At 38.8% G+C, this 10,393-nt stretch overlaps 1 protein-coding gene across 1 annotated transcript in view; it reads right to left on the bottom strand.

The window, feature by feature from the left end:
- The window catches only part of LOC123246974 (solute carrier family 22 member 1-like), a 59,997-nt gene that overhangs the window by 25,864 nt on the left and 23,740 nt on the right, over window positions 1-10,393 (bottom strand). The window contains exons 5-8 of the mRNA XM_044675759.1: window positions 8,290-8,404; window positions 6,887-6,993; window positions 3,214-3,428; window positions 661-769 (exon numbers count right to left, since the gene is read on the bottom strand). Coding sequence (XP_044531694.1) covers window positions 661-769; window positions 3,214-3,428; window positions 6,887-6,993; window positions 8,290-8,404 — 546 coding nt within the window. The remainder of the gene's footprint in view (window positions 1-660; window positions 770-3,213; window positions 3,429-6,886; window positions 6,994-8,289; window positions 8,405-10,393) is intronic.

The raw sequence follows: 10,393 nt of genomic DNA, 5'->3' as shown, positions 1-10,393 counted from the left end.
AGAAGGAGGAGGAGGAGGAGAAGGAGGAGGAGGAGAAGGAGGAGGAGGAAGAGAGAGGGACAGGTAGAGACAGAGAGAAAGAGAGTTACAGAAAGAAAGAGAGAGGGGAGGGGAGGGAGGAGGGGAGAGGAAGGAAGAGAAACAGAAACAGAGAGATTAACATAAGCCAAATTTTGATATTGCAAAGAAAACTGGAAAGAAGCACCAACATGTTTCCATATCTATAAAATGTAGAATATTCATATATATTCACATACCCATATCCCCAACTTTATATGTATATAAATATATTATCTGTACCCTACATATACATCCATACACATATATTTACATATGTTATATATCATATATATATCTCCTTTAGGGATATATATATATATCCCTAAAGGAGTCTCTTCAATGAAGTAGTCATCAAATCATCAAATATATTACTCTTAGCTTGCCAAATAGGTCAGTGTTAATGTAAAGTTGACAATATTTCATCAAGCTTCTAGGTGCCTTGTATTTATATCATCCATTCTTCCTACTTCAGGGAAGAATGTCCAAGCATAAATATGTGTACTTCTAAGTAGAAATCCTTAAGCTTGACTCGCACACAGGTTAGCCACTAATTTCAGTAGCTACATCTTACTCTGTACAAGTTCAGGGAGAGTCACTCACCTAATAAACGTGGGGTATAGTTCTGCATTCACTAAACAAATCATCTGAGCTGCAATGGTAAATCCCATCCTGCCAATACATGTCATAGTCACTTTTAGCCAGTGTATATCTGAAAAGATAATGCAAAAAAGTTGTTTGAAAAGTGAGTAGGGATTCTATGTGTTTGTCATGTTTTACTAATAATACTTCATAACTAGTTCAGAGAATCTAAGCATCTATGAACTAAAATATGGCCTCCCTCTTTGATTACTTAATATTCTAAAAGATGTTTCTACTTATTCAAAGCAGCTAAATAACACAGTGGATGGAGTGTTGAATATGGAGTCCAGAAGACCTGAGTTCAAATCCTATTTCAGATACATTATTAATTATTTAAAGATTTTTTTAGCCTACATGCTTATGTAAGAACTATAATTTTCTAGACACCTTAGCATAGCCCAAATTTTGATCTTTCTAGAGGAAGCTCTAAATAGGGACACCAGCCATACTTCTTTCATCTATAAAATGGCAATAACAATAGTCCTACCTCCCAAGATAATATATGTGAATAATAATTATTATTAATATTATTTTGGGGATTCAAGGGCCAAATAGCCCTGAATCCATGATCAAACATATCACTCATAAGAAGAAGAGAGGGTACTAGACATTATACTACCTTTATCCTTTACCCCACCTATCAACTCCTAATTAGAAAAAAAGAAACAAACTTGACTTGGTTTGCTTAAGGTTTCATTTGAGAGAGGAAATAAATATGTAAGGAATTTCTTTACTCTGCTGAATTGAATGCAATCTCATCTTCACCTGCCTTTTTTTCTCTGATTTCTATACAAGAAATTTAAATTAAATCAAGAGCTTGAGGGTCCTTGACTGGAATTAGATAGGAACTCCAAAAAGCAGGCCACTATATCTCCTATGCCAAAAATAAGATGCCCAGCAACCCAATGAGAACCCTTCTTCCCCTGTCTGGGCTATGGTTGGTGGGGGAGGAGAGGAGGCATGTGGCACAGGCTCTCCAGGAGGGGGCAGGGCACAACACAAAGTCTCTGGGGGGAGCAAGGCATGGCATGCAGTCTCTAAAAGGTTTGTTATCACTGATCCAGAAATAAAACTCCTTGAATCCTTAATAAAAAAAAAATATGACTGATACCCTAGAAAAATAGACAACTTTAGAAGCAGACTCTCTGTTACAGAGTTTTTAAAATTTCAATTAAATTCTAAGCCTACACTAATTTGTCACTCAGAAAGGTAGGTCCCACAAGGGCAGCAGTGGTATCTTAACTAACCTTTGTCTTTTACCCCTGTACCTAGTACCTGCACATAGTAAGCACTGAATAAATGTTTGATTGTACAGAATCCAAGTGCTATAACTGCCAAAGAGAGAATTAAAATGATTACAGAAGGATGACATAAGAAAATTATTTCCTAACTTTTTAAGAGGGCTTTTATCTTATGCCACTGCTTCTGCTTGGGTGATCACCATTCTAGTGCAGCCTCTGTTTTGTTCCCTCTCTTTATGGTGTCTTTTACTTATCTAGCACTTAACAAATACTTATTGAATTGTTTCCTTAAACTGTTTGAAAGGGTGAAAAGGGAAATGGAATTTGTGGCTTTTTGAGGAAAGAAAAGGAGAATAAGCATTTATAAATAGACTACTACATACGAGGCACTGTGTTAAGTGTTTTACAAATATCTCATTTGATCCTCACAATAACCCTGGGAGGTAGGTGTTATTGTTATCCCCATTTACAGATGAAGAAACTGATGCAAACAAGTTAAGTAACTTATCCAGGATCACAGAGCCAGTAAATGCCTGAGGTTAGATTTAAATTCATGTCTATCTGACTCCAGGTCCAATGGTCTGCACCACCTAGATGCCAAAGAAGGGCTTGAAGTTGAATTTGACAAACTAACCCCCACCCAAATCTACCATTTCTATTTTTTTTATGTAGGCTTTTGTTATCATTAGGGTGGGGAGGTTTAGCCAGAAAATTCTCTCTATCCAGGCAGATCAGCAACTGCTCTAAAACTCTTAGTATTAAAGAGTTCTCTGTGATATCAGAATCACATAGTTATTATACTTTAAGAGGCTATATTTGGCCCAGATATCACTCATACTAAGACCAGCTCTCTGTTTACTAGGCCACACTGACTCTCAAGCCCAGGATAAGAAGATAATAATCATTCTCAAGAAGCCAAATATTATGGAGCAGCTTCTAGAATACTGTTTCATGGAAATTATGTTGAATAACTCAGAATATTAATAGGTCTAGCACATGATTCATGAAAACTTAGAAAAACAATAAATTTATCTTGATATTTGATTGAAATAATTAGAATTGGTAAAGAATTTGGGAGTCAGTTTATATGCTATACTTATGCTTAAATTTGGGAAGAATTTGCATGGTTCTATTTCTCTTGGATAATAATAATACAATGTCATAATATTATAGAATTACTTTGTCTTTGTTCTAGTTTCAAAAGCCTATGAAAGATAGAACATGATTCTCCAAAGTGAACAAATGAGAAAATGATAAAAAACAGCTAACTCACCATTAGGAAGAAATATCATAATAAGGCAAACTACCCCTCCAATGAAATTTGAAGCAGCGAAAGGATAGAGGCGGCCAATGCGATCAATGGTGAAGATGATGATCAGGGAGGCTGGAAACTCCACCATAGCAGAGTAGAAGAAATCCAGGTACACGTTAGTAGATGTGGCTCCCATGTACATAATAAGCCCTTGATAAAGCATGGAGACTGAGAACCTGAGCAAAAAAGATGTTCCAAGTCAAAGTTAGATTTCTAGAACAATGAGGAAATATGTGGCTTTTTTTTAATAGAATGGACAGGGAATTCATATTCATATTTAAGTATTTGTTTATTTATATCACCTACTATGCATGAGGCATTGTGATAAACATTATATAGAAATTATCTCATTCTCATTTGATGTTCACAACAACCCTGTGAGTTAGGCTACTATTAATATCCCTATTTTACAGTTGAGGAAACTGAGGCAGACAGAGGTTAAGTGCCTTGCCCAAGATCACATAGCTAGTAAGAATGAGCTGGAGTTGAACCCAGGTTCTCCTGACTCCAGACTGGGTGTTCTATCCAGTGTGCCATCTCGATGCCCCAAATCAAATTCTTTAAGGGCTAGACCACTTGCAAAAGAGTTATCGGAGTTAAGGAGAAGGCAAAGAGCTGCCAATGATATCACATACATAGAGGAAAAGTTGAGACAGAAGAGAAGAGAATGTACCACTCGGTTGAACAAGAGCCCCTCAATAGAAAGAAGTTCCAATCAGGAAATGAAAAAGATAGACCGTGGTTCTGACTGAGGCTTCAGGGGTCAGCTATGGCTCACTGTAAGACAGGGGCAGCAAAAGGGGACACAACAGGCAGAAAGATCCCCAGAATTGCCTTCCAGAACTCTGCATCTAAATTTTTTTGTTAGTTCTATAAGTGAGTATCCAAGAACATATTTAGGGAAAATGCTAGGAAGAAAGTTTCCTCTTGAGCATAAACTACTTAAATGTCATAGACATATTTCTCTGAATATTGGCCTTCGTTCTAAAGAAAATGTTACTCATAGAGCTCAGCTTGCTTAGAGAAAGTTATTCATAACCTTGACTTCTCTCTCAAGGCTACAAACTAGCAGAGATGTACAAAAATGGGCTTATTCTTCTTCCTAGCTCTCCCCCCATTCTCCCTTCAAAAAAAAAAAAAACTGCTCCACTTTCTCATTTTACTATTTCTATCCAGTGGCCTCATCATTTGTTTAATTAATTCACCTCTGCTAAAAATTATGGATTTATTTCTGGCTCTTCTCTTTTACTGCAGCTGTTTTCCAAGTCCTGGACCATGGAGGAGTTTTAGAACTCCTGACCTGGGACCTATCTTGAATGATGAAATTTCACTGTATTTTGCTGACCACAGATTTGGCCACGATTTCTCACCCCAGTGATTCCCTACTCTGCCACTGCAATTGTTGCCTTCTCTGAACCAAACCTCCATTTGGAACTCCAACTACATAAAGTCAAGCTGGCCTAAATAAATCAGAGGCTCAGATTAGGGGCTAGAAAGGATCTTAGACCAATTCTCTCTCTCTCTTTTTTTAAACAGATGAGGAAGCTGAGGCCAAAAAAAAGGTAAAGTCACTAAGCTAGTAAGAAGAGGAAACACGATTTGAACCTAGGTCTTCTTGAGTCTAAATCAAGTACTCTACCCACTAGAATTCACTATATTTAGCCAGCCACAGACTTGATCATAGTCTTTCGCTAATCTCCACTTCCCCATTTGCCAATGTAGGAGATACCTTCTTCCTACTCCCAAACACACACACACACACACACACACACACACACACATACACATACACATACACACATACACACACACATATCTCTTATTCTAGAAACCATAATCAAATGAACATTATTCTTCTTTCTAGGAAAGGGCACAATTTGGTCCCCTTGGCATATCCGTGGCTTCCCTGGCTATCTCTCCTTTATGTGTGTGTTTTTTTCCCCTATTAGAATATAAGCTGATTAAGGGCAGGAACTATTTTTGCTTTTGCATTTGCATATCCAGGGCTTAGCACAATGCCTGGCATATGGTAGACACAATAAATATTTTTTATTCATTCTCATTGCCTCATCCTGCATCGTTTCCCATATCCCACATCATTTACCAGGTATATTAATTCTGCTAACTACTTTCTAAGGGATAATAGCCCAACACACACCAGTGATAAGAATAGTCACTAGAACCAGGAGAAAAACACAGAGGGAGGTTGAGATACCAGTCATGATACCTGAGGCTTTGGGCTTTCTTACATGGCACACAGTAGTCTCCTAGCCATTTTTCCTGTGTGAACATTGCCATGAATGGTCATTCCCATCACACTGGTTCCACTGTATCGATGATGCCATTGACCCAGACATTACCCCTCCCCAGAACATGGTCTCATGGCCTTGGTAGAAGGCCTCTACAAACTTTAGGACATGCCAATGGTGCACTAGCTCCCATGCCTTCCCCTAGAGCCCATTATCATGTCAGTCCATTTGGTACCAGAGACAGTCCAGCCGCTTCTTTGAGTCTAGGACCCCCTGGACAATGTATTTACTCACGTCTACCCATAATTAGTGAGGGCAGAAAAGAATTCAAATTATGTATACCATGGTCAAGGTCACACCCACACAAGTTCCTATTATGGAGCTTTCAGGAAAACAAACAATTTGATCATTGGCTAAGCCATAATTGGGGGGGAGGGTGGATGATTGGAAGATTGGAAGATCAAATCTGTGCTGCCTGGATGTAGGGGGTGGGAACTGTGGAAAAGGCTGTTGATTTAAGTTAATGATCAGGCCCCAAGGGTTGAGTCCTACTAAAGAAAATAGAGGGTCAAGGTCTGAAATCTTTCAATCAAAACAAAGTAAACCATATGTCATGCCAGAATAAAACAAAGTTTGCCAGAAATAGCCAAACACAACTGTGAAAGAAAGAGTAGAGTTCAAAGCAACAATCTAAAATTGGGGTACCTGGCAAAGAGAAGAGCAAATTATGAAGGCAACTGGTAAGAGTCAGCAAAGCCACAATTTGTTATACAATTTCTTTTCCCAAATCACGACTCATATGGAAGAGAATTTGACACTCAAAATGTTAGAAATGAATACCAAAAATTGTTTTTACATTTAATTGGGGGGAAAAATATTAATGAAGAAAAAAAAAAGAGAAGGCTGAGCAGAAGAGTTACTGGTTCAAACCAGGACTGGAACCAAGGAGCAGGAGCAAGGAAGAGTCATGATGTATGTAGAAGTTCAAACACATAGTGGTACTATGAATTCTGTAGACTGTTTGAAGTTCCATGGGAGAGTGGACAGCAGATTACTTGACATCAAGTGTTCTCCACACCAATTACACAGATGACCTACATATTTCACTCACTGAAACAGTTGCCCTTGTTCAAGCCTTACAGAATATAGAAGAACTCATTAGTGCATTTTTCATTAGACTAATTAGTATATACACTATATTTGCAATGTGTATACAACATTCAAATATACAATATAAATCATAGATACACGCAACTCTGATCAAATCACTACTTGGCTTTCTCTTCTCCAGTCTGGACCATTCTAGTTTCTACATTCTGCTCCAAGAATAACTCCAAACATAAACAATTAGTCTTTGGGTTGAGTATTTCAGAACTTTGCCTTACCAGAGATACATCAGAATCAATGTATGCCGCCTTATCTGGGAGGTTCGGAATAGGTCTTTGAAGGAAGGACTCAATTTTTCAGTGTCATCATCTTCAAGAGAGAGGGCCTAGGAAAGAGAGGTATCATGAGCTCAGGATAAAAGACTCCACCCAGAAATCACAAGATCCTAGGGCATATGGCTTAGGGACAAGTTTCCAACTTTTCTCTGATTGGTCAGAGGACCTTTATTCCACCAGGGAAATGCCCCAAGTTACCCACCTTGGGTAGCCAGTGCAACAGATGGCTTTTTTTTTTTAATTTGAAAATTTTTGTTTAACTAATTAATTTAGAATATTTTCCCATGGTTACATGATTCATGTTCTTTCCATCCCCTCCTTCCAGCTCCTTCCCATAGCCAATGAGCAATTCCACTGGGTTTTATATGTGTCATTGATCAAGACCTATTTCCATATTATTGATATTTGCAATAGAGTGATCATTTAGAGTCTACATCCCCAATCATATCCCCATTGACCCATGTGATCAAGCAATTATTTTTCTTCTGTGTTTCTGCTCCCACAAATTTTTCTCTGGATGTGGATAGCGTTCTTTTTCATAAGTCCCTCAGAATTGTCCTAGATTATTACATTGCTACTAGTAGAGAAGTCCATTACATTCAATTGTGCCACAGTGTCTCCTGGTTCTGTTCCTTTCTCTCTGCATCAATTCCTGGAGGTCTTTCCAGTTCACATGGAATTCCTCCAGTTCATTATTCCTTTGAGCACAATAGTATTCTATCACCAACAAATACCACAATTTGTTTAGCCATTCCCCAATCGAGGGACACCCCCTCATTTTCCAGTTTTTTGCTACCACAAAAAGCATGGCTATATTATATTTTTATACAAGTCTTTTTCCTTATTATCTCTTTGGGGTATAAACCAACCAGTAGTATGGCTGGATCAAAAGGCAGACAATCTTTTAAAGCCCTTTGGGCATAGTTCGAAATTGTAACACATGGCTTCTAATCAATAGAAAATATAGTTATTGCCTTTGTAACTTTCAAGGCAAGAGCCTGAATGTGAAGCAAACTCGTATCACATACATGGGCTAAAAGTTGATTACATGATTATACTCTTAGCCACACCACTTCCTTTTTTCCTCTCTCTATTACCTGGAGATGGGGGGCAGCTAGGCAGCTCAGTGGATAGAGCACAGGACCTGCAGTCAGGAAGACCTGAGTTCCAATCCAGCTTCAAACACTTACTAGCTAGATAGCCCTGAGTAAGTCACTTAACCTCTGTTTTCCTTACCTGGATAAGGAAATGGCAAACCACACCAATATTTTCGCCAAGAAACCCCCAAGAACAGTATGGTCCATGTAGTCACAAAGAGTTAGACATGACTAAACAGCAATAATTACCTTGAGATCAGCAGGCAGTGGTTTCCCATTCTTTTGGGCAATATGATCCACTATCTGTTTTGCCCTGGTATTTTTCTTCTGTGATAATAGCCACCGAGGAGATTCAGGCACACACCTATAATTAGAATCAATGATTTGACATCTTGTTCATTAAAAGGAATAATAATTTTGGGGGTTAGAGGAAATAGTGCTGTGATTTCATTCTTATGAGGAACTGCAAATGAAGAAATTCTCTACCGATATAAATCTGTACCTTCTTTGCAACTTACAATCTTTGAGCAGGGGTTTTGTCACCATTTTTTGTCATGAACCCCATCAGGCCACTGCTCAGAATAATGTTTTGGAATAATTGAAAGAAATATTAAAGTTCAGTTAGATATTAATAAAAATAAAGATTTTTTTTTCTGATGTAGCTTCACGTATCCCCTAAAATCTATCCAGGAGGATCATTGCCCTACAAGGGGCATATTGTCATAGTATATGACAGCTATGTGACCCTGGGCAATTCACTTAACCCCCATTACCTAGCCCTTGCCACTCCACTGTCTTGGAACCGATACTTATTCTAAGATAGAAGGTATGAACAGCTGAGTAGCTCAGTGGATTGAGAGCCAGGCCTAGAGACAGGAAGTCCTAGGTTCAAATCTGACCTCAGACACTTCTCAGCTATGTGACCCTGGGCAAGTCACTTTACCCCCATTGCCTAAAAAAATAATAATAATAAGATACAAGGTAAGAACTGTTTTAAATATATATATGGTGAATTAAATTGAATCAAGGATAAGGAGGAGAGGCACAGCTAGGTAGCATAGTAGATAAAGTACCAGGAGTCAGGAGAACCTGGGCTCAAGTCTGGCCTCAGAAACTTCCTAGCATGTGACCCTGGGCAAATCGCTTAACCCCAACTACCTAGCCCTTGCTGCTCTTCTGTCTTAGAACTGATATTAAAATAGAAAGTAAGGGTTTAAAGTAATATTAATAAAGAGAAGGACACAAAGATATTATCGCCTAGACAAAAGGCAGTATTATATAACATAGAGCTCTGGCCATTGAATTAGGAAGATCTGGGTTCAGATCTCACCTGAGACACTTACTGTATATCTTTTTCTATCTTTCACTTTCTATTCTATCATTTTCTGAACTTCAGAATCCTCATCTGAAAAAGAAATGCTAGGGGAACTCTAAGGTCCCTTTCAGCTCTACATCTATGATGCTAAAACAAACCAGATTTGAGAAGTGAGTAGAGCAGGGGTCGGCAACGTATGGCTCTTGAGCCATATCTGGCTCTTTTGAGCCATAAAGTCAGTTTTTTTCAGGCGCTGTTACAGGAGCACACACTGTGAGCACTGTGTGGCTCTCACAAAATTACATTTTAAAAAATGTGGCGTTTATGGCTCTCACGGCCAAAAAGGTTGCCGACCCCTGGAGTAGAGGTAGGAAACATGGAGTTTTCTTTCTAGAATTTTCACAAGAATTATGAATCTTTAGAATGGAAAGGTAATTCAGAGTTCATATAGTCCAATCCAGTAATCCCTTCTCCATCCCACCTGGAAGATGGGATAAGCCTTTACAGTGAGGACGAGCCCACACCTTTCCAAGAAAACCAATTCCATTTTAAGATCTAATTGTTAGGAAGCTTTTACCAGACAGCAAGCCCAAATGTCATTTGAAAATTCCACCCACTGAGCTTGTTCTGCCTCTAAGACCAAGTAGAATAGGGATGATCATCCTGCCACGTGATAGCCCTTAAAATACAGGATTTGATCATATTTCCCTTGTCTTCTCTTTTCCAGGCAAAACCACTAATTCCTTTACCAGATCTTCATGTGCTATGAAGTCAAGGGGCTTTCACCCTCCTAGCTGCCCTCCTCCAATTTACCAATGTCCTTTCTAGATTTGGGGCCCAGAACTGAACAAAATGCTTCAGGTATGTCCTGTGCTGGGCAGAATATAGCCGGACAATGACCTCCAGGACAGAAAAAAAGAAGGAAGGATAAGAGAGAGCTTGAGTTGGCCAATGGATCAAAGAAAGGGCTTTTTCCCTCAAGCATCTAGCTTAGGGATGGGGTGGGGAGAGAAAGAAAGAAAGAAAGAAAGAAAGAAA

The sequence above is a fragment of the Gracilinanus agilis genome, chromosome 4 (genome assembly GCF_016433145.1).
Source record: "Gracilinanus agilis isolate LMUSP501 chromosome 4, AgileGrace, whole genome shotgun sequence".
Classification (NCBI taxonomy): domain Eukaryota; kingdom Metazoa; phylum Chordata; class Mammalia; order Didelphimorphia; family Didelphidae; genus Gracilinanus; species Gracilinanus agilis.
This window is presented reverse-complemented; position numbering and strand designations above follow the sequence as displayed.